Source organism: Artibeus jamaicensis, unplaced genomic scaffold (assembly GCF_021234435.1).
Source record: "Artibeus jamaicensis isolate MK-2021 breed Jamaican fruit bat unplaced genomic scaffold, CSHL_Jam_final scaffold_1019, whole genome shotgun sequence".
NCBI classification, from domain to species: Eukaryota; Metazoa; Chordata; class Mammalia; order Chiroptera; family Phyllostomidae; genus Artibeus; species Artibeus jamaicensis.
In genome coordinates this window covers 17,739,825-17,765,296 of record NW_026522025.1, presented here as the reverse complement: position 1 = coordinate 17,765,296, position 25,472 = coordinate 17,739,825, and the positions used below count along the sequence as shown (strand labels likewise).

Here is a 25,472-nt window from a genome sequence, read left to right as displayed (position 1 = left end):
TCCCTTCTTTCCCTACTACCTATCTGTTCTTGTGAAGGAGTACCATGTATTTGGTGTTTACGAGTGTTTTCCATATTTGACTGTTAAAATGTGTTTTTACAATAAAATAGTAAAAGTTTTGTATGAGACTTTAAAAACTTTTATCTAGGAAGAGCAAGAGAATGTCAGTTCCCACACTTTGTTGAATTTTGTAATCCAGAAGAGTGGGATCTACCGATTTGGGTCATGCTGAGTAAAAACTGAGGTGGGATAGTAAGAAGCTAGGAAAATTCCTGGGCAAGTGGAATGGGGAAAGTGAGACAAGAAAATTAAACAAGACCAAACAGTTTGAGCAATTTACAACCAGCTGGTGAATTGCAAGAACGTATCTCCCCTAATCAAGGACATAGCTTAAATCTCCCTCGTCTGGGAGATAGAGAACAGAGACTCAATTAATGTCATTTGTGCCAGCTAAACCCATGGACAGATGAAATCAGAGGAACAAATAACAAACACCCCATTAAAAGCCAGACAGACCCAAGATAAAAGTAAAACAGTATAATAGACCAAAGAATACTCCCAAACCTCTCTATGCGCTCACTTTGACACGTTAGCATATAAAAACTGCACTTGGAAAGCTGATGAATAGTCTGGTAAACTCTCCCCTAACATTTTCACCCACAGAAAAAAAAAGATACAAGCTCCCACACACAGACTCAGTGTGGGCTCACTCTAGAGCACACCCATGTCCCCTCTCTGGCATGAACTTTTTATTTCCTCCTCAACTCCAAAGATCCCAAGGAGACTTGCAGCCAGGAGATCAGTGGGAGGTGTCAGCTGGACCTGGGCTTAGCCCTGATCCTGTCTCCAGGGCCCCATTTTCCTCTGACTTTCAGGTAAGCTAAAAGCAGCCCACCTTGTCTCACTTCTGTCTGTGACCCTCACCTCCCAGGGAGCTAATAGCAGCCCCCACCTTGGCACATTGCTTTCCTATAACTTTTCTAAGGAGCCAAAGCAGAGCACCGTTTAGGCTTTCTCCTGTTACTTCTTCTACCCCACACCCTTCCTTTGTTTCACTGCCCAAGCCTTAATAAGTGTACTCTCAAAATCACCTGCACTCAGGTTGTGAAATCCTTCCTACACGAAGTCAGGTCCCACTCACTGCAGGCAGAGACCTGAGACAGACCCACTGCAAGCTGGGTCCCTTCCAGTAACAAAACCAAAGACCAAATGGAGATATCATCAATATGCCTCCAGAAAATGAGCAAGTTTGAAGAACAAATAGCTTAACATTCAAATTAATATTCGTTCCTTTGGCTTTCCTGTTAATTATTTCAAAATATCTGTATGACCTCCACACATCTCACTTGTGTTCTGACCCTCTGAGTCATTTACTGCACTCTAAAAGAAGCTAGAACCTCATCTTCCTCGTATAAAACAATTGATCTGAAGTCTCTACAAGTGAAGTGCTCACGACCTTAATTTAAAATGTCTTGAAAGATTGGAAACAACCAGAATCAGCTTTGAAAGTGCTACAGAGTAAGGACTGTATCTTTTTTTTCCTGTAGAACTAGACCAAAATCAGTTGAAATATACATTTGTCTCACCACAGAGACAAATGAAATAGAATTTCCAGATTTTACCCCTGTTTACAAAGTTGCAGCATCTGGTGGGGAAAACACAAGTAACTTCCAGTAAGTTCTAGGATAAGTTCGTACTATGTTTGCTCTATAAATTCTAACGTTTATTTCTCTGCAATTTTCTTCTTCCTTTCTCTCCAAGGGATATTATTTTGTCTCCTCATTTTAATTCTTACCTCTAGGAGAATGACTTCTTAAATCCATCTCCAACTCTGACCTCTGTGCAGAATTCATTATGTTTTGTTTAATTCTTTGCTGGGTACTTCTACTTGGGATAATATTTAACCTGATAAACCAAGTTTATCTAGTTTAACCAAGTTAAAAACTAGAAGGGGTCCAGAAAGTCACCAAGATGGTGAAACAGCATTTAGAAAGCATGTCCTTAAAAATGGTCAAAAGAAACTTCTAAGCTAGTTCTGGGAAAAAAGAACTCTAAGGCAAATTGTATGAATTCCTTTAAAAAGTTCAAGAATTCAGGCAGTAATGCCAGCAGCATGGTTTCTTGCCCAGAGAAGGAATGCCTTAATCATCTTTGTATGACCCTCAGTACCTAGCCAAGTGTCAGATGAGTGGATGGACGGACCTGGAAAAACATTATTGACAGTTGCAGAACTTTCTAACAACCAGAACTTGCCAATAATGCAACCATCTGCTTTTTTATTTGGTGATTTCTTTCCTTAATAGAAATGTTTGTGAAGATGTTGGATGACTGTTGCAATATAAATAAGTAGCTATTTCTGCACTGAGTGGGAAGTTGAACTAGTTGTTAGCTATGGGTTCCTGCGAACTCTCATGGGATTCAATGTAAAACTGTTCAGTTTTCTACTGAGATTTTTGACTTGTTACTACAGCAGAACCTACTGTATCCTAACCAATACATAGCCTTCTGTAATCATTTTGGATAGAATATAACATCCCATGTGGCCTAAGGAAAGTTAATTACCCTTTCTTGCCTGGATTTGCTTATTAGTAATAATACAGGGTAAATAAACTTCAAGGTGTGCTCTGTCCAAAAATGTATATAATACATTCAAGGTGTGCTCTACCCAAAAATGATATAATATTGTGATTTTGTGAGTTCAAAGAAATTCTCTGAAGAAGTGGTGGTTTTGTTACAAATGTGCTGGTGCGGTGGTTAGGGTCAAAAACCTATTGCCCATCATGGGCAGGGGACTGATTTCCTTAAAGCTGTCTTTGCAGGTTTCAGATAGAGATGAAGTAGTCATGACAGAACACATTTTTGTTGGAGAGTCAGTCCCCAGAACCATCTGGAGATGGTATAGAGTCTTACATTTGTTTGACTGAGGGTCAATGTGATAAGAGAATGATGAATACCAATTATTAAAGACTTTTATATTTCAGGTATTCCACATGCATTATCTCACCCAATATTCTATCTATTGACCCATCATCTATCTGACCACAGGAGTGATGCTATTGTTCTTCCAGTTTTGCTAATGAAGACAGTGAGGCTTCTAGAAAATAAAATACCTTTCCAACTAAATAGAAGTACTAGGAATCTAATTCCACGATTTTGGGGTCCCAAGCTCAGGTTCTTAATCTCTAAAATACTTTTGGAGTAGGATGAAAAAACTTTTAAATGGAAGAAAGTTTTAAAGTGTGGTTCTTTAGATTTAGTCTAATCCTCTTTTACATATGTTTAAATTGACCTCATACACCAAATTTACTTTTCATGTCTTTCAACTGTGATCACATTTTTGACTTTTCAAGGATTATTTATATTTTCTTTTTAAAAGTTGCTCTTCAGTTTGAAGAAATTTCTCTGCAGTTTTTCCTTATTGCTTTTTTTCACAGTTGCCTTCCCATACTACTTTGCATATAGGATATATAATATATACCTATTATATATTATTACTCTGTCTATAATTTTTAAATTCCAAATTCAAAAATAACAAGCAAAAAGTGCTAAATTATAAGTCGTGTGGGTTTCTGTAAGTTGTAAAAAGCATGTCATTTTGCATTAGCAATGCCAGAGGAAAACAAAGAAAACCATAAAATAAGATGGCAAAAATGTTATTTAATCTAACTTTAATGATTTCAATTCCTGAAGGGCTTAATACTTTGCCTAAAAGTCATCAAAATTTTATACATCATTTTGGCTTAAGAGAAAATGTCCCTCGTGAAATGCTTTTGTAACATTTTGTTTGCAGTGTTCACTGTGGTAATCTCAACAGTCCTTCCACTCCTTCCCTTAGCACTGTTGCCAATAATCGCAGCTCCATAGAGGTAGCCCATCATTACGTAAGGCAATCATAACGCTGCTGTCTTTCTTGCCACAGTGGATCCCATAGCAAAGGGATAGGATCAGCAATAAACAAACGCACAGTTAAGGCCAATGAGACTTAAGGGCAAATTATTTGAGGAATTCTAGGGAAGACACTTTCTTGTCCTTCTCAGGAAAAGAGAGTTGTTAGAGGCCAGATGTTCTTCTTTTTGGGTGTCACAGAAGCAGGCTCTAGAACTGTTGTGGCCAGTCTGCCACTGTGAGAGGAACCAGCCCCAGGATAAAGTTCATCCCGCCTAAGGCAATTAAAAACATACCAACTCTGGAGCCTGTTCTGATGGCTCTTCCACTTATGTGAGCCAATCAGTCCTATTTCCCTGTTTAAGTTACCTTGGGTTGGGTTTTCTATTACCTGAAATCCACATAATGAACCCTCACTGATACATCATTTTTTTTGTTTCTTAATTTCCCATTTCTTTAAAATGCACAAATGTATTCATGCATTATTGTGATACATCCCAATGTCGGATAATTTAGATCCTAGCTCACTAGCAGATACTTTAGAAGAAACTAGGGTAGAGGCCACTTTATAAAAACAACAGAATTAAATTGGGGGGGATCCTAGAAACCTTGAGAAATTATGCAAAAGATCTTTGAAATATATAAAGCACACCAATAACAAAAGATAATAATTTATTTTTATTTCTAATACATTGGGAAAGGATACGTCTAATATGTTGGGAATGTCTTTTGTTCACTTGCATTATTTTACTGTCGGTGAGAGCCTATTTAAGCTTCTAGTGACTGACTTGATGTCTAAAACTCCCCAATGGCATTTTCTGCCTAATGCATCCAGTCAAACAAGGCGGCATGACTGACAGCTTGTCATAATCTGGGTCCTCCCACATTCCTTACTCTACCTACGAATAGTGGGAACTCTCAGACACGTACCATCAGCTCCTGACTCTGCACAGCTCTCTGCTCCCCACTTCTTCCTTTCCATATCTACCACCTTCATTTTCACATCTATGCTTTTCGCTTTTTGGTCAAAGCCTCTCCCCTCTCTTCCAAGAATAGAGCTCTTTGCTTATACGTAATCTCTACCGCAGTATTTGGCTCTTTGGCTCTGATTACACATTACTGTGCATTTACCTCTAATGCTTCCATTTTCTCTGTAATTAGGTTGTCAAATTATTGAGAGCAAAAATTGTTATTTTGCTTCCAATCCCTCCCCTAAAGCCTAAAATACCATGTAGCAAATGTTAAATAAATATTGCTTTATTAATTAATCATGACTTTACTATTATCTTACAGAATCTGTCACATGAATCTAGAAAAAACTTTAAGTGACTAGATGGCCCTAGGGCTGTCAGATTTAGCAAATGAAAATATAGGATGCTCAATTAAATATACATTTCAGGTAAATAGCAAATTATTTTTTGGCATAAGCATATCCAATGGAATATTTGCAGCATAATTATATTTAAAAATTGTCTGCTTTCTAGTTTAACATTCAAATGTCACTGGGTGCCCTTTATTTTTATCCAGAAAGCCTAGATTGGCCTTCTCTACAAAATGCTGTGCTTATTTTCCTAAATTAGAGCTAAATGGCACATCGTTTACCCTTACACAGTTTATTCCCCCCTTACGTAGTTTTGCTAATGACTCGCCTAGCAGGTGCAGTTCTCTGTATTGCTTCATGGCAGTGACAACAAACAAGCTGAGGGACCCTTGTGTGGAAGTGGCCATGCACGTGTGTGTGTTCAGGGAGGCAAAGATGGAAAATGTGTCATTCCTGCCCTCAAGTAGCTCACAGACTGGTGGGAAAAAAGAAAGCCAGTTTTGGTCCAGCCTCTACTGGATGGGCAACCCAGATGGTAGTGTGTCTGGCCAAAGCAATTTTAGGCCTGACCCAGCCTCCTGAGCAAAGATCTAAGATGGCACCACACATTTCCGTTGCCAAAAAAGAAGTACATTGGATTTTGAAGTAAACATCAAATAGTTCTTGCCTTTGAAGTATTTATAAACACCATAATCAATAACCCTAAGTGAAAAGAGTCATCATTTGTTTTGATTAGCATGCTATACTTAGATTTTGATACAGAATTTAGTTTTATTACAAAAAAAATTCTTTTTCTAGTTCCTGGCTGTTGTATGACATTTTCTCCCTCTTAGCCATTGCGCAAATCTTTCACAGGAAAATGCCATGCTGATCAATTAATCTGAGTCACTTATTTAAGTGATTATTAAGGTCTAGTGGTTTAGATTTTGAACCTCTCTGCTGTGTGACCATCATATGCCTTAACTAATCTTTTATCATCTGATATTTTCTGCAGTAGGTAACAAGATACGGGAGACATTTTCTTTGTATAGCACCAAGTTATAATGGTTCTGTGTGTGCAAAGTTTGATATTAGTTAAAAATTTTTGCTACAGTGTATTTATCAATTGTATATCATATAACTTCAGTGGTATTTGTAATAATCAAAGATTTCAAATACCAGAAATGTTTTCCAGATTAGTATTAACTGTGTGTGTGAGTGTTAAAAGTATTTCTTAGAACATGTAATTTAAGGTTTTAAAACAATGCCAACTGAACATACAACATACAAAATTTTCAGTTCTGAAATGGTGTCATATTTTTCCTTTAAAAAAAATAAGCTATTGATCTCAACCTACCAATCTGCGGAGGTCATTTTAAATTAAAATAACAAGGCATAATCTAAAAAATGATGATTTCCATAGTTTGCGTCTTAAAATATCACATGAGGTTACAAAGGAGATGGCATTAAAAGATAATAAGACTATTGGGGAAACTTATACCAACTTTAGTGATTTGTTAATCACCAGAACAGAGGGCTGTAGTTTGCATGATCATTATGCAAATTTTTGGAAATTATGAAGTACTCATTTACAGGGTATATTTTAGGCTGTCAAAAATTACCTTGGGTAGCTCTTCAATTTGATTGGCATCTAGATAAAGCTCCTCTAATGTCCGTTCAAAGTTAAAGACCTCTTTCGGCACCTGCTGAAGGCTGCAGTGGGAGTAATCTAAAACGGAGACGATTTCTTCTTCCCCCCGGAAACACCGGCAGGGCACCAGACGGCCGATGATTTTCCGTTTGGTGGTCATCTCCAGGCACTGCACTAGAGGAAAACGGGGGGAAGAGAACGCAATAGTTAATCCACTGCCTTTGGAGGGCATTTTTGTAGCATTTAAAACTTAGAAATTGAATGTTGGTATACATTTTACAATTACATAATACCTCAAAGTTTATATCGGACATGCCCACGTGTTACATCATTTAATCCTTAAACAACCCTACGAGGTATGTGAGATAGTTTTATTCTCGTTTAACAAAACAAAATAAAACAAAAAAAAGAGAAAGAAAGAAAGAAAAGAAAGAAATGGATTTAGAGAGGTTAAAAACTTCTCATTATCAGAGAGCAGAACTGGGCAGAATATATCCTGACTCAGTGCAATGCTATTACCATAATTATACGTTCATTTGAAACATGGATCTATGATATAGTTTTAATTTTACGCAAATAACAGTGCAGAACAGAAACCTCCAGAAATTGTTGGAAAATATTTTTCTCCAATTTCTGCAGTTATTCAAGTTTCACCCCTAAGGTTTATGACATCCTTTTTTGACCACAAATTTATTCCATTGGTCAACATATATTCATTGAACAGCCACTCTGTTTGAGACACCCATCTAGGTACTGGATACAGTGATAAATTGAGCAAATTCTCTGTTTTTATGAAGCTTATATTTTGTTGGAGCTACAGGTCAGAGTTGGAATATGTTCTTCAGAATGAGGGCCTATCTTTATGAATCCTGTGCTTCTAATGGGAAAAACAACTTGTAATCACGGTAGAAACCTGTGACATTCTTGGCACATCTTTAGGTTAAACTGACTGAATGCCATAAACTTACAGATTCGTATAATGGCACCTACAACACTTCATTAAATCTATTGGTTTTTGTGTCATTATTTTGGCAGACTATAATCCTCTTGAAGCTAGACACTGCGTTTTGTTCACTGTTTGCATTTATTTGTCTTGGTGCCTGACACATAGTAGACATTCAACAACAAATGTAAAATGAACATGTTAATGCATGAATGAATAAATGAACATGTTTGGGACCCTTTGCCACAACCACATCAGCTACTGATAGTTCACTTGAAAAACTTTTCATACCAACTAAAAGGTCACTGTGTCTGTGAATGTCTCCCCAGGAAGAATAATGCTTAGTGTTTTCCTCTGAATTCTCAGAACACTAATCATGTAGTTTCCTAATTAATTGTACTATTTCCCTATATAATAAGTGACTTCTGTTGGGACCAAGGACGGGCAATCCCAAGATACCTCAAAATGGCATGTTAATTATTTTTAATTAAATTTACTTAAGAAACTATTCCACAAGAAGAAAACCCCGACTGCTCTCTCCCCCTAAGAGCAGAAGATAAATCTCCACATGACAGGTGTCCTCTGTGCTCCTGGGTGCTGAGACAACGTTACCACAAGATTTAAAAGAATCCAAAGTCTCCATCAAAATAAACATTTTTGCACAGCAAATGAAACCATCAACAAAATGTAAAGATAACCTACTGAATGGGAGAAGACACTGACTAATGTATATACAATAAGGAGTTAATATATAAAGTTTTTGAAGAACTCATACAACTCAATGCCCCAAACCACAAACAATCCAGTAAAAGGAACAGAAGACCAGAACAGACAGTCCTCCAAAGAGGACATACAGACAGCCAACAGACATATGAAAAGATGCTTAATATCACTCACCACGAGAAGAATGCAAATTAAAACCACAATGAGATATCACCTCACACTTTTCAGAATGACCATCATCAATAAATCAACACACAGTGTTGGTGAGAATGGAGAAAAGGAAACCCTGTGCACTGTTGGGGGGCGTTGCAAATTGGTGCAGCCACTGTAGAAAACTGCATGAAGAGCCTCACAAACTAAAAATAGAACTACCCTATAATCCAGCAATTCCACTTCCTGGAATATGTCTGAAGAGATACAAAACACTAATACAAAAACATATATACACCCCTATACTTATTGCAATGTTATTTACAGGAGCTGAGATATAGAAGCAACTCCGATTATAGGTTGGTGCCTTTCATGTCTCCATGTGCGGTGTAGAATATATTAAGCAACCAACAAATGCATCTAGTAAATATCTGACATTTATTAGGCACCTAGTAAATATTTGTTAAGGTTATTGCAGTTGTAAAGGTAAGTGGTTGTGGCTTAGACTAGAATAGTAGCAGTGAGGATGGAGAGGAGTGATAAATGGGAAGGATATTTAAGAAACACGATTCAAAGTGTTGGTGGTGGATTAAAAAACAGGTGAAAGGAGAGGCTGTGGGGAAAAGAATGTGTTTTAAGAGATTCCCAGGTTTTTAATTTGAGTCACTAGTAGCCACATTGACCACCCAACTGTGGTGCCAACTAAAGGTGCATACTTTGTCTCTCTCGATCCACAGATGAGTAAGTAAGGAATGTTTTTTGTTGCCCAGCACCTTGCACTTACCCTTTAGTGCTGAAAAACAAGGTTATTTTTGATACCTATCTGTTGTTACTACCACAAGATTTTTATTATGAACCAAGAGAAAACAGAATATCCAGGTCTGTACCTGAAGCTTTTGGCCAGAGTGTTCACTCCCCACCAACACTTTTGCAATTTTACTCATTTATAACGTTTTTCCTTTCACTGACCTAAAATGTAGGCTCTTCTGAGCATCCCTTCTGTCTCATCTCTCATCCCCACGATGTGCTAAGATTTTCCTTGGCCCAGATTCCCTTTCCTCTACTCCCTCCGCACTCTGGGATTATGCCTTACTGCATGATCAACCACTTCTATGAGCCTCATCCTCTTATTGAATGCTCCCTCCCCATTGTAGTCTCAACTGCAGCTTGGTTCACCTACAGGCTTTACAAGTGGAGCATGATGACTTTCAAACACCTTAAATACTTTAGGGTTGGAAAGTGCAATTATCTTCCTTGCTCTTTAAAAAACTATTACTCTTCTCTCATCCTGTGAAACACCTGTCCTCTGATGGTCTCATTACCCTGCAGTAACATCTCTCTGCCCTTCCTCATACCATTCATTTACCAGCTCTTGAACCTCCTCTCCACCCTTTGATAACTTTGGCATCTAATTCATGGACTATCTTTTCAGTTCCTGACCTATGCTCCCTATGCATAATAACTTTCAACTTTTTAGAGCTTTTTTCTACCCCACATTTCAAAATAACTTGATCATGGTACTAGTCTTCATTTTTCAATTACATATTTCTAGTTCAAACTGTGGCAGTTTATCTTTTTTCTAATACATTCTCACATACTTGTAACATATATATTTTTTAAATTAATAGTATTTATTTTATGATGAATATATACCACTGTAATTTGATCACATTTTATTTCTTGTGAATCTTTGTTTCTTTAAAAATTGGCTCTTGTTTTCTTTGCTTGGTTTTTCTATGTATCTTCCATGAACTTAATATCCTATGTCCTCTTGGCATAAACACACGTAATTTGGTTTTTAATCATCTCCCTTCCCCTGAAATGATCCTTCGGGAGCACTGGATCTTCCTGCTCCTGTCCGGGTTGGTTGCTTTTCTAGACCTGACAATATCTGACTTGTGGAGGGTGTCTTCATTATTATTCTGTGATTTTTTCATTTCTTTATCATATTATGTCTATTATCTTCTGGATACCATGTCTTTTTTGCTTTCTAGACTTGTTGGGATATAGATTCCAATGGTGGAATATAACATTTGATAACTTACTGAGAAAGCATCTATGGTAGGTACATTTTTTGAGAACTTTGAAAGTCTGAACATGGCTTTATTTCACCCATAAGCAATTGAAAGTTTGGCTGAATTTATACTTCCAGGTCAGAAATAATTTTCCTTCTGTATTTGAAGGGATTTTTAATTTATTATTTCTAGTCTTTAAAGCTGTTGCTAGGAAATCCAGTCCCATTACTATTCAAAATCCTGTTTTACACCCACATTCCCTTCCACCAGAATATTTTTGAATTTTTATCTTGTCTGCAGTCTTTTGAAATTTCATGACAATGTATCTTGATGTGTGCTCTTTAAAAAAATTCCATCGTACAGGATCCTTGATGGGCCTTTTCACTTTGGAGACACTTACCCTTCAATTATGTTACATTTTCTATTATTATTTAATTTATAATTTCCTAATCTTCATTGTTTTCATGTTCCCTTTTTCCAGCAATCTTGATTAGATGGATGTAAGACTGACCTCATAGATCTCTCTTGTGACTATTTTTTCCTCTTGTATTTTTATATCTGTGCCTTTTTATTCTATCTTCTGAGAGATTTTTCTCAACTTTTTCTTCTAAATCCATCGACTCTCTTATCTATATCCAATAGCACATTTTTACTTTCCAGACTTATTTGTTGCTTCCTAAATGCACGCTCCTGTTTCAGAGCCCTATTTGTATTTCAGGGGACGGTAACATGTTCATGTTCTCTCAGAAGATATTTAAATATCTTTAAATATGTACTTTAAATATTTTCCTCCTGCTTCTTGTGTTATTTTTTAGCTCTATTTTCTGTTTGTTTACTTAGATTTTTATCTTACATGATAGGGGTTTAAAAAAAAACCCAGTGATCCCTGGCCGCCCTTCAATACTGAAGAGCAAAGCTCTAAAACGCTAATTGGAGGCTTTGTATGCATAATAGGCTTCCCTGCAGGGCAATCTGGCAGCAAGTCAAAGAATGTTCTCCCCTTCTGTCTGGGGCATAGCTATGCAGTCCTGCGTATAGAGAAATCCTGTCAGTTTTTCTATTTTCAGTACTGAGTCTCTTCAGTTCTTTCATGGTACCTGTTGTCTTCAAGACTCTGAAGAGGTCTATGAAATAAATAAATTTTCAAATCCATTTGTGCAGCTAATAATGTAGCTAATAATGTGCTTTATATGTAGATGAATATAAAGTATATCTTTATTCCCTGTCTTCTCAAAATTTGTTGAAATTTATCTCTTGGTTTTCTTTCCTATTTTCTCTGTCCTTGTGATCATATGTATTTAAAAATTCCTTTGATATAGTGGGATCTTGGTTGTAAGAATAGATAAGTAAGGAAGATGGGAGATTAACTTCCATGTTTAAAAGAAAGTTTTCCTTTAATTGCTTTCGTACTTTTAATCCCTTGTTACTTGACCTATTAAGAGTACTTGGCAAAGAACTACATTGTTCTTTTGGAAACACTCTCTTCCATTGGCCCCTCCGACCTCACACTCTTCTGACCTTTATCCTTGCACTTCATTTTCTCCATTTCAGTCTTTTGAGAAGGCGCCGTCTTCTCTACCAAGGACTGAGGTTTATAGCATTTGAGTTCCCCAACCCCCCAGGGCTCTTCCCATCTAATTATACACTCTCTCCTTTTTCAAGCTCATTCACTTTTTGCAACTCTCACTTTATTCAACTTTGATGAGTGGATGTTTGTAAAAAAATTTTTATCTCTCCTCAGATTTGTTTTGCTTATCGTTTCCATTAAAGTGATGCTCTTGAAGGTGTGGAGCTCATCACGATGGTCAAGACTATGGAGCTATCTCCCTGGCTGTGTGACTCTGGACACATTATTTTAACTCTATCAGTTTAGTCATCTATTGAATAATGGAGTACATTTGAAACACTTAAATTATGTCTTCAAGTTTTAAGCATTTGCAATGTTAGCAACTACTCTTATGCCCAAACCTCCACCTCCTCCTGTGTTCTCAGTCTCAGAGAATGGCAATGGCATTCACCTGGTCTCTCGACATAGAAACTTTGGCACTGTTCTTGCCTCGTCCAGTTTGTTCACTTCCCACATCTGTCACCATGTCCTAACTGTTAAATAGCCTAAACATTTCTTGAATCAAGATTATTTTTATTCATTTCAACTGCTCAGCAACCTAGCTCAAACTATTATCTTTTGCATGTATACCCATTTCTCTCTTTCTGTGTTTTTTCCTCCACAGTGCAGTTGGAGTGACTTTTTAAAGATACAAATATTATGTCGTCACCCTCTTGGTACAAATACTTCAGTGACTCCCCTCTGACATTAGGCAAAGTCCAAATTTTTCACTCTGGCCTACAAAGGATGACAATGTTCTGTGGCCTAACTGCTGCTGTCCACAGTCATTCTCCTCATGCCTTTTTGTGCTTTTGCATTCATAGCTTCTCTTATATTCCTAAGACTACATGATCTTTCTTATCTAAGGCCCTCAGCAATAAGGCTGCCTCTGCATAGGCTCCTCTCTGCTGCCTTTAAAAAAATTAGATTAAGAAGGAAAAATAGCCTCTTCTTATTCATCAGGGCAAGTTATGATGCTTGACCATATGTTCCAATTATATACTGCAATTCCCTTTGATCACATTTTCATTACTTAATTCAATATCAATCTTGTTTACTAGATTGAAACCTTTGTGAGGACAGGGACAATGTTAAGCCTGTTCAACAATTCATATTTCCAATGCTTTTCTAGTTTCTGGTCCAGAGTTGATACTTTAAAAATATGGGAGCTAAGAAGATTACAACTTTTATTTGCAGAGTCCTTGCAAAAAATTTCAAAATTATTTATAATCTATTAACATGGGTATTTTTCATAAAAATAGCCATTCATATCTTATTTTTCATATCTTAATCATAACTAATTAAGCTTTAGTAAGTCTGTGATGTACATAAGGTCACACAGAATAATGAGTAGACCTGAGATTGAATCTCACATATCTTTACCCCGAGTCACTGAGTTTTTTCATTAGCAGTTCCTGCATTACATGGATAGCAATGTATATAGATTAGCATATGATTTTTTACAGACATAACTTTATTACCAGTTCTCTGTCTCACGCACAACATGCACATGACAGAGTGATATTCACATAGAATACTTTATAAATGCAAAACAGAATGAAGGGTTGGCAGTGAGGGGAATGACATTGTGCTTTTTCCTAGTGATCAGTTTTAAAGACTTTTTTGAATGTCAATAACTTGGAAATGTGTCTCTGGATCCTCTGTGAAAAGATGCTCAATATCACTAGCTATCAGAGAAATGCGAGTTAAAACCACAATGAGATACCACTTCACACCAGTCAGAATGGTCGTCATAAACAAAGCAACAAACAATAAGCGTTGGAGAGGTTGTGGGGAAAAGGGCACCCTAGTTCACTGTTGGTGGGATTGCAGACTGGTACAACCACTATGGAAAACAGTATGGAATTTTCTCAGAAATATAAAAAATGGATCTGCCTTTTGACCTAGCAATTACACTGCTAGGACTATATCCTAAGAACCTTGAAACACCAACCCCAATGTTCATAGCAGCACAATTTACAATAGTAAAGTACCGGAAGCAACCTAGGTGCCCAGCAGTAAATGAATGGGTCCAAAAACTATGGTACATTTACACAATGAAATTCTATGCAGCAGAAAAAAAGAAGGACCTCCTACCCTTTGCAACAGCATAGATGGAACTGGAAAGCATTATGCTAAGTGAAATAAGCCAGGCAGTGAAAGACAAATACAATATGATCTCACCTTTAAGTGGAACCTAATCAACAAAATGAACAAGCAAGCAAAATATAACCAAATACACTGAAATAGAGAACAGGCTGAAAGTGACCAGAGGGAAGAGGGGAGAGGATAATGGGGGGAAATAGAAAGGGTTTTCAGGAACAAGTATAAAGGACACATGGACAAAAACTAGGAGGGCAGAAAAGGGAGGGAGGTGGAGAGGACTGGTGGGGTGGGCTGGGATGGGGGTAAAAGGCGGAAAATTGTACTTGAAGAACAATTTTAAAAACTTGGAAATGTAATATAGTAGAATTGAGAAAGCTTTTCAGAACTTGTGTAAGCACAAAACACAAGTACATATGCATTACATACATGCTACACAGAAGTACCTATATATTTTTTCTGAAACATGACCATTGCCTATTATACATCAGAGGCATGTAGTTTCATGAGGAGTGTTTGGAGTTTGACTCAGAAACTCTCTGATTTCTTGTGTTACTACATATCTTTAGTACACACCAAAAAAGGAATTCTTCGATTTTCACTTTTTCAAAAAGATTTAAAGGGGCAAAAGCAAAACAATGTTCATCTTTTCCTGTTAAGGCCCTTCCAGTAAATTCCTTGAAATCAAATACAAGAGCATTTTTTTCCTGGATACTCACAATAATGCATTGATTCCCTTCTCTCCTGAATCATGTATTTAAAAAAAGTATATATAAATTGAATAGGTAAGGGGATTTTTTTCTATAATCACAGTGTATAGTCAACAACCTCCCTTTCGACATTCTTCCAGAATCAAATGCATTTAAACAGCAAGGCTTGCTAACAACTGGCCTGACCTAGTTGAAGTAAAAGGAAGACTCATCTGTCTACATTCTTCAAATCCTTCTCTATTGATAATTTATACCAAAAAGAACTTCAAGCACTTGAGAATTATGCCTGCATAGTTGACTCAAGCTATAAAAATACAGGTATCAAAATACTAGACTTTCGATACCTTTGCCTCCCTTAGAATTTTGTACCTATGTCTATCCATGTTATACTTGTATAATATTACGTACCTTGAAAGATAAGGGGATAAAGGAAAGTTCAATCTTTCCAAGATTTTTTTGTGACAAATACTCTGGCTTTCCTCATTAGTTGGCACAGATTTAAATTTTTCAAATGACAAATGTTTCTAATTTATTCACTGAGAAAACCCTTTGCTTCACTAAATATGCCACAGGGATATGGAAAACTGCCAATTTCACTCCACGTCCTATTTCAAGAAACATCTTTAAAACCATTATCCAGCCTCAAGTAGGTCCCTGAAACCCCCTTATCAAGACAACATGCATGTTGATTCTAGAACTCCAAGTGGAGCATCTGAAGTTTGTTTATATTTTGACTATTAAAATGATCATAATTAAAAATATTCATATTTCATGGGTTTGTTTTCTTTTCACCATTACACTATCTAAAAACCTATAATTATTTTACATGATTTGATTTGCTATCAATACATGGACACCAGTTTTTTTTTAATAAAGATCAGTGAATTATCATTAGGATACATCCATTTTTTTCTTTAGTGTTGACATGAAAACAAGAAGTCTTTCTTTTTTATGGATGAGTGGTATTCCATTGTGTAAATATCCCATAATTGTTTTATCCACTCATCTACTGATGGATACTTGGTCTGCTTTCATATTTTGGCAATTATAAATAATGCTGCAATGGACATAGGGGTGCTTATGTTCTCTCAAATTAGTGTTTTTAGTTTCTTTGGATGTATTCTTAGAAGTGGGAACACTGGGTCAAAAGGAAGACTCATTTTTAATTTCTTGAGGTATCTCCATTCTGCTTTTCACCGTGGTTGCACCGATCTGCATTCCCACCAACAGTGCAAAAGCATTCCTCTCTCTCCACATCCTTGCCAGCACTTGTTTTTTGATTTATTGATAATAGCCATTCTGATGGGTTGAGGTGATCTCTTACTGTGTTTTTTTTTAAGATTTTATTTATTTATCTTTAGAAGGAAAGGGAAGGAGAGAGGGAGAGAAATGTCAATGTATAGTTGCCTCTTATGTGTCCCCTGCTGAGAACTGGCCTGCAACCCAGGCATGTGCCCTGACTGGGAATCGAATCGTGATCCTTTGGTTCCCAGGCCCGTGCTCAATCCACTGAGCTATACCAGCCAGGGCTATGGTTTTAATTTATATTTTTCTGACAATTAGTGACATTGAGCATCTTTTCATGTCTATTGGCCATCTGTAAGTCCTCTTTGGATAAGTATGTAAAGGCTAAAATTTGGATTTTAGCCTTTGTGACAGCATAGATGGATCTGGAAGACATTATGCAAAGTGAAATAAGGCAGTATGAGAAAGAAAAATACCATATAATTCCCCTCGTATATGGAATCTAATTAACAAACTAAACTTGCAAGCAAAATAGACTCATAGAGAGCGAGATGACAGCTGAGGGTGCAGGTGTTAGAAGGTGGATGGATCAAGTAAAACACAAAAAGGACTCATGGCCATGGATAACGGTGTGACGACTGTGGGTTGGGGGAAGAGGGTATAAGAAGGATAAATGGTAATGGAAAAATATAGAATAAAAATTTTTAAAAAAAGAAATCAGGAAGGAAAGCATGGTGCCTGGTGCCAAGAAGAAGCTTATCAAATATTTCTAAGTTATGCCATTAGACAAGCTACTTCTAAGAACAGCAATGCTTCTGTCTCTCTATACACAGTCTTCCTAGAATTTTCATCTATCGACTTCAAAAGGCTCTTTCTATGAATGATTTCTAATATAAACCATCATCCCTAATTCAGTTGCTGCTTAATGAGCTACCTATATTTAAATACAACTCAACTAGCCTAAAGCAGAACTTGGAAATATTTTAAAAGCTCCTACTTTGTACTTGACACTGTGCTTTCCTTATTGATTTCTTGTTTTGATTAGCTGTGTTTTAATTCTCTTAATTCTGTACGTTGTAGTCATCTTTACTGCTCCTTCTTTCTTTCCTTGCATAGTAGGCATCTTACATCTTCCTATTCCTTTCTTTACCATTCATTCAATCTGGTTCAGACTCTTATCATATTCTGTTGGTACTGCCAAAAATATACCCATATGGAAGTATACTATTTCCAGATATCTTTCCTACGCCATCATTTATTCAACATGTAGTTATTCAATGTCTACTCGGTGGCAGGTAGGTACTGGGTTATATTTTTGGGAACTATCATGAGTAGAAGAATTCTAGATCCTGCTCTAATGAATTTACTGGGTAGCAAGGAAAATGAATATTGAATAAAATGTTGTACAATTAAATCCATAATTGCTATAAAAGAAAAATTAGAGTTTTGTCCATTTTATATTTTGATATACACATTAAATGTATTGACTAATCTCCTAAAATATATGTCCATTCTGTAGTTCTAGAAGCTTCCCTGAGTCTACATTTTCAAGAGCAGTATTGCCCAGTTCATATTTCTGAGTTGTATCTTTCTCTAAAAAATTGTCAGTATGTATTAGCATATTAAGGGCTCAGAGAGGTCTTGTGATAAAGAAATATGCTTATTTTTGTTCAAACCAGTGTTTCTTAAACTGTTTTTTAAAAGGTAAAGATTTGAAAATGTTAGTTTATCATTGTAACAAAGAATTAGTATTCTGAATCACATGTTTTAGGGAAGGCTGGTCTACAAGATCTTTTAGCGTGACATTCAGACTATCTTCAATTCAATTTTTCAGCTATTTTGTCTATTACTTCTATAAGCATGCATTTCCAGTTCTATGCTCTGACTTATAATACACCCAATACTTCATGTTCTTTATCCATATTTTTCAACCATACCAATCCTGCTGATCTATACTAAACCCATTATATCATTTTAAACCATGAAGTGTATCATAATTCACTTACAGGTCTTAAAACCTCATAGTAACTGATATTACAGAAACCTGGACATTGGAACATCCTAGAATGATAAACAGAATGTCCTGTTTTACTCTTTATTTAGGTCGTTGCCTATGAGTCACAATTTGTGCTATTAAAAAGTCCATAGGGCTTCACTTTAGATCATTTATTGAAGCTCGGCTTCTTTTTAAAGCCTTCTCTGTTTCAGGCTATTTAAAATGTTGCTTTCTTTTGTCTTTCTTCCCCTTCTCATTGCCATTATTATTGTCATCGTAGCTAACTACTTTAAAAAACATCAATCTAGGGATTACAGAATCAATCTGGAAAAAACCTCTTGACAGAAGATTTGTACTTAGTAGCATTTATAATTTTACTCAAAAATGTCTGCTTATCCTGGCTGGTGTAGCTCAGTGGATTGAGCGCGGGCCTGCGAACCAGAGTATCGCGGTTTGATTCCCAGTCAGGGCACATGCCTGGGTTGCAGGCCAGTTCCCAGCAGGGGACTCATGAGAGACAACCACACATTGATGTTTCTCTCCCACTCTTTCTCCTTCCCTTCCCCTCTCTCTAAAAATAAATAAATAAAATATAAAAAAAAACATTAAAAAAAATGTCTGCTTATTATATCACAGGTGACTAACAGTATTTTAATATTTTCATCCCTTCCACACATATTCTCTTGGAATTTTTCTCTATGGACTTAAATATGCAACTATGTATATAGTGGAAGAGGCAGTAGAAATTAGACTTTCAAGATTTGATTACTAATAGCCTAAGTTCTATTCAGAAAAAAAGTTCCAGTTGAAAAAAAGAACTGTTACAATTATGTTTCTTAAAGAATTTTTCTTTCAGGCAAGTTGTGAGCCTCAGGCAAGAAACAGCATAAAGAAACACATTTCGAAGCATTAAGACATTCTAACTTTTAAAAGGTGACCACCTAAATTAGTGAGTTGCAGGAATAATATCCGAGAGACAGAATAAGAAAATGGAACAGAAGTATTCAGATAAAGGTTATTTAACTAATAAAAGCTTAGGTTTGGTTGGGACCTCAGTCTAATCACTTTTCTCACCCTTAAATAAATTACTCATAAAATGATCTTATACTTTAATATCTCCTGAGATATTTTTATCTGTAGTATAATGGTTTATGTTCTTAACGATGGCCGAGTTATTAAGAAAAAGGTCAATTATTCAGCATGATTTGTTGACAAACCAGAGTTGTGTATAGTACATTAAGATCTAGTGTAATCAAATATTTTATTTAATGAAAATTTAGGTACATGATGGTAAACATTTATTTTTGTAAGATGTCCACTCTGTGTGAAACACTTCACTCCACATCTTCTTTCAAATACTTAAGTAGGTGCATTAACTAGGAACTAGTGAGAAAGCATCTTCCAGGTAGCTCTCATTTCAGGGATTCCTTGCCTTTTGTGTTGTGACACAATGTCAATAGGGTGCCCTTTGCCAGCCATCATGAAAGACCTATATTTTCAATCTGATATAAGCAACTTAGAGCATTTTTAAATGCCATTTCAGGCTGTTTTATATTTACTCTTCAACCATAACCATGGATAACTTATAACATTAGCTAGGATTATTAATACTTTAATTAGTGCTGCTGTTGGTGGTACTTGTACCTTCTGAATATTTAAAGCAAATGCTGCAATTTTGAAACTCACGTAAATGAACAGGGTTTGCAGTGGTGATCTTTTAATCAATTAAGTTGCTTTGGGTATAAATCTAGGTAGTTACTTTATAATTGGAGAGATTTGAAGAGCTTATATGAAACATATAACCTTGCTTGATGACACCCTGAGGCTGAAAGAAGAGTTAACAGGACAATTAACAAGTTTAAAGCTGGCAGGAAGTTAAAAGCATTGGAGAATGCACTCATGGAAGCTTAACGTGTCTGGCTCAGAGGCTGATGTTAAAACTGAACAGCTTTGTTAGGGTTCTGAATTTTTTGATTATTATTCTACAATATGTGATTACAAGTATGATTTCAAAGAACAATTTAAAATATCCTGAGTATTTAAATACTTATCTTGTTATCTTATAATTAATACATGCCATGGATGTCATTTTTTCCATTTAAATTCTTACTGAATTAAATTATTTAGGAGATGAGGAAAGGCATCAGGATTTGAGAGAATTAATAGAATAAAATCAGAGAGTAAAAGTTTTGCAAAGAGAAGTGAAGAAGTTTTAAAGAAGGCAGGTGAGCTCTTTAAATGAAGAGCATGCCTTAAAAGGGGGGGTTTTGCTAGAAGACAGAATGCCATTCACAAAGATCACAGTGCTACCAGAATAACTACTTCCAAAATTCAAATTCCAATGGGCTCCCTGCTGCCTTCACTATCAGCACCACTGTCCTGCAGAGCTAGGTGTACAAGCAGCTGCCAAGATTTCAGTCTCCTCTCACACCACACTCACCCCTTACCTTCCATGCTTTTAGGCCTTTACCTTCCCTGTTTAGTCACCTGAACTTCTTGCCTGCTCATCTCTCCTGGATTACTCTTTCTTCGAATTTTTAATTAAACATTATCTTTGTAGAAATATTTTCCTCTACTGTCCCTGTTATTGGTGAGTTGTATCTTTCCAAATTCACATGCTGAAGCCCTAATCTTCCACATGTCAGAATGTAGCTTTATTTGGAAAGAGGATTGTTGAAGATGTAGTTAGTTAAGCTGAGGTCATATTGGAGGAAGGCCCCATTTTCATAGAAGGCCATATGAAGAGAGATGCACATAGAGGGACAATGTGTATGGACTCGGAGAAACATCCATCTCCAAGCCAAGGAGAAAGATCTGGAGTCAATCTTTCCCTCATAGTTCTCAGAAGAATCCAACACTGAGAGTACCTGATTTGGTACCTCCAGGCTCCAGACTTAATGAGGCAATGAATTTCTGTTGTTTAATTCACCCAGTTTTTACTTTGTTATGGGTGGCAGCCCTAGCAAACTAATATAACTCCCTCCTTAGCTTCCAAGAAAAAGTTAGGTGTGTCTTCTCCAGCATTTACAGAACTTAAGGCCCAATCCAGCATAGACTTACTATGACTGTTTCCTTGTTGATCTCTTGAGTAGCATGAGTTCTTAATTCGACCATGAATTCTGTCTTTTATTTGTATTCCTAATCCAAGGCAGGTATACAATATAAAAATCTTTTTATATGGATTAATGAACAGAGGCAAAAATGGAAAGTTTGTTTGGCCTTAGATTTGCCAACCTGTTGCAAAGATTTAAGACTGAAATTTCAGATGCAATAAAATTGCCCAACAAAAGTATAAAGTTATATACCCTTAATCAAGATGTGGCATTACCAAAAGAATACAACAGATAGGTGACCTACTAAATTTTCAGAAATAAACACCCATGAAAAGAAAAGACTCAAAGTATTTCATCAGCACACATAGTAAATATAAATCACTTGAATTTAAAAATTGAACCCAAAGAATTAAATAATATTTCAAAAATATTTTTGAAAAGTTAATATGATGATTATTATATGGAAATAATGGGGATATCTTGTTCAGAAGAAGCAGTTATAATAGAAAAGAGAGGACACTATATGTCTCTATGGACATCCTAAACTGATAATGGAAATAGTTGAAGAACATTTGAGAGAGGGTGAAAATAGAAATTATATTGGCTTAGAAAGTACACTATTAAATACCAGGTCATGTAGAATATATCTGAGTGATACATTTCTAATAAAATTTTATACTAGCCCAGAGAGAAAAAAATAAAAATAAGGTGAGAAGAACTGTTTAGACATTTTGGACATATAATTCTGCTCAACCAAAATTTTTCCCTCAAAATTCCATTTGCTATTTTTTTCAGATTATACAAGTATTATATATTTATAATTAAGAACTTGAAAAACATAGAAAAGGGAAAGAAAATAAAATTTACTATATTTTTATCATCTAGATGTAAAGCACCATTGCCAAAGTGGAGCAATTCCTATCACTCGAGGTCACACTATAAACACAAACAGACACATACACTCACACACACACTGCACACAAATTACTAAGATTAAGTGTATTGTTTGTGTCGTGCTTTTCTACTTAGCACTATAAGTAGGAACATTTTCTACATATGTAGACATTTTCTCATATCATTAAATATTCTTTAAAAGATACTGTTTTTGAAAACATGAAACATTGTGTTGTAAATATATCTACCAACGTACTTGACCAGTCTTTCTTATTTTAGAAATTTATATAGTTCAGCATTTTCCCAAATTATAATTAATGCCTCATTTAACAACCTCAAATATAAGTTCTTGTGCATTTACTAAGTGAGAAATAGTTGAAAACTTTTACTCTTCTTACTTTTCTTGATAAATATTGTAAAACTGCTCAGTTATCTGCACCAACTAATAGCTACTGGAGTATATGTGACCATTTCCTTGTACTACTGCCAACACATTACCTGTTTATTTCCAATCTTTGTCAGCTTGACACATTAAAGTTAAATTTAAGGAGTTTTTAATCTCTTCCTTCATTTTATCTTCCCTTGATTTATGCTTACAAAGTCAGTTTGTTGTGTGGACTTAGCTCAAGGATGTACTGCTAAGAAACACTTCGTTTTTCACCAATCATTTGCCTTTACACATCGTCTTTGGAAACTCTCCTCTCCTCTTTTGGGCAAGATCATGTATCATAGCTTTCTAACTGCTCAGTTTTAGGAACAGTCTCATGTAGGTAGTTAGACTCATTCTCAGGTAGAGTTCCATCATAATGTGGAAATAATCTAGATATTTTGGAAAGTTTACTATTGGCCATGGTTTGTGAGCTGGTTGATCTCTTAGAAGAGAACAATGTAAATGATAATATAAAGGTTACATCTTTATATGGGAAGGTTAATAGACTTCAAGCTCTCATTTGGTTGTATGGTTTCATGGAAATGATATTTAATTAACATAAATAAATAAGGATAAAAACATCTCTAAGATTTTTTCCCATTGTCAATAATGAACCCTTTCAAATGGAAATGGCTCCTGACAGCACTTCAGTTGACTGACCTTGAACTTTTGCACCAAGCCTTAGATTTTATTTCTTTTTCTTACTGATACAGGATGCCAAAGACCAAATAATTATTTTAGTAATATAAATTCAATGTTTTACTCTCTTCATAAATCCCATTAGAGCTCTTTGTGCCTCTAGCAATTATAGTCAGATTAACACATGGATGCTGTCAGAACAAATCTTCTTTCTATTTCACATTTTCTAGATATATGTGGGACAGAACAAGGTACAGAAATGAGCATCAGTGGAGACCCAATGCACCTGATTTCTCATGAAGTAGCAACAACTGTCTACCTACACTGGCTCTGAACCAAGGGCCAGATCTAACCTGAAGCAAAAAGTACCATAAATTCATCATTCTCCTGGACCATCTGCTTAGTTTTTAAGGACAGTAGAAAATAATTCATTAAATGCGTTATTTACATTGCCATGTGCTCACATGTGTATTGAGGTTGAGAGACTTCCATGTTAAAGTAGGGAAAAGATGGATACTTTGAAATAAAAGAATATGCCAGATAAGTGGACCAACTTCTTTAGTTTCTTAAATTAAGCATTTTATTTACATTTTAAACTATTTTCCCTAATCATAGTGAAGGGATGTATTTGGAATAACTAGTTTTTCCTGCTTGTTTCAGAATGATCCTGAGCACTAGTAGTCTGTCTTTTAAAGATTCTAACACATGTAATTGGGCAGAGTGCAGAAATTAAAGAGCAATTTATCATATTTTTAGATATTTTTCACTTTTAAATAGAAATAGAGTAAATATTACAATCATTTAACCTCAAAATCAGAGTAAGAGGCAAAAGATTTTTTCTTGTTAAAAGTTTATATTTCAGGTAAGCCTCCTAAGATCGTTTTCCCCAGTGAATCTGTGCCCCTGTACAACCTCCCTTATTGACCACTTTCACTGTCCTTTAAACTGGTGACGACGTTTAGTGCATCCTCTCATTATTTGCTCCCCCAAATCTGACCTTTGTAATGTACTGCCATCATTCAGTTAAATGAATTGACAGCTCATCTAGTCTCCTAAGCTAAACCTCTGAAAGCATCCTCCACTCTCATTTTCTATCATTTTCCACTTTCACACATGAGTCAGATTTACAAGTGTGGCCCACGGTCTCTGTAATCACTGCTGAAGCGTGGGATCTTGTTGCCTTTTCCTCCTTTGACTTCTTAAATAGCTTTTTAGTTGGTTTCTACATAGCTTAACGTGTAAATGCTGTCAACTTCTTCCACCCAACACATATTTACAATGCCTTTACATTCTTCCAAGCTCTTGCAAGTGCATTTCTCTGCCAGGGATGATCTTCACTCTTTTATTTTTTAACTTGGGAAATCTGAATCATTCATCCTCCAGACAGGATGAATGTCACTCCCTCGGCAAATCTTTTCCAATTTCCTTAGAACGTGAGGTACGCTCTTCTTTGTCCTTAGAGCACTTTCTAGCATTTATTGTGGTAAGTTGTCAAAGCTCATTCTGAGGACTCAGCATGACACTGACCTTGACCAACACAGACAATTACAAAATTCTTTACGTTAAAAGTATCCTTTCCTAGCTAGCTGACAACTCAAATTTATTTTTAAACTTCACTGCAAAAAAATAAAAAATAAAAACTTTCATGCTTTACTAGAACTTACATACAATATCATCTAAATTTTGAATTATCTCTTTTATGAAATGTCTTCTATAGTAACATTTATGTCCTAAATAACATCCTAGAAGTTTAAAATAAACAAGACCAGACACACCAACTATGCTTTCTGTAACACTAAAATATGCTATTTCGATTCAGGTACAAATAATATATATCAAGTTTTAAAAATTCTTTGTCATTTATACATTACAATTATGTTCTACATACAATAACAAAATGGATAAAAATTAAAAGGACTACTATAATTATATTTTTAGTCACCAAGATTTGAAATAATAATTTATAGCATATCTTTGTAAAATAATAGTCACAATTTTTCTGCTTTAATTTAAGAATGGCTGACCATGCTAGTACAGAATTTGGTAAATATATTAAATGAATGAATCTCCAAAATTATTCATAGCCACTGTTGAGGTATCTCATATTAATAAACATATACATACATATA

General features: G+C 35.7%; 1 protein-coding gene across 1 annotated transcript in view; it reads right to left on the bottom strand.

Annotated features, from left to right (window-relative positions):
* LRRC7 (leucine rich repeat containing 7) overlaps positions 1 to 25,472 on the bottom strand; it is a 491,093-nt gene that overhangs the window by 301,862 nt on the left and 163,759 nt on the right. The window contains exon 3 of the mRNA XM_037145320.2: positions 6,808 to 7,010. Within this exon, the coding sequence (XP_037001215.1) occupies positions 6,808 to 7,010 (203 nt within the window). The remainder of the gene's footprint in view (positions 1 to 6,807; positions 7,011 to 25,472) is intronic.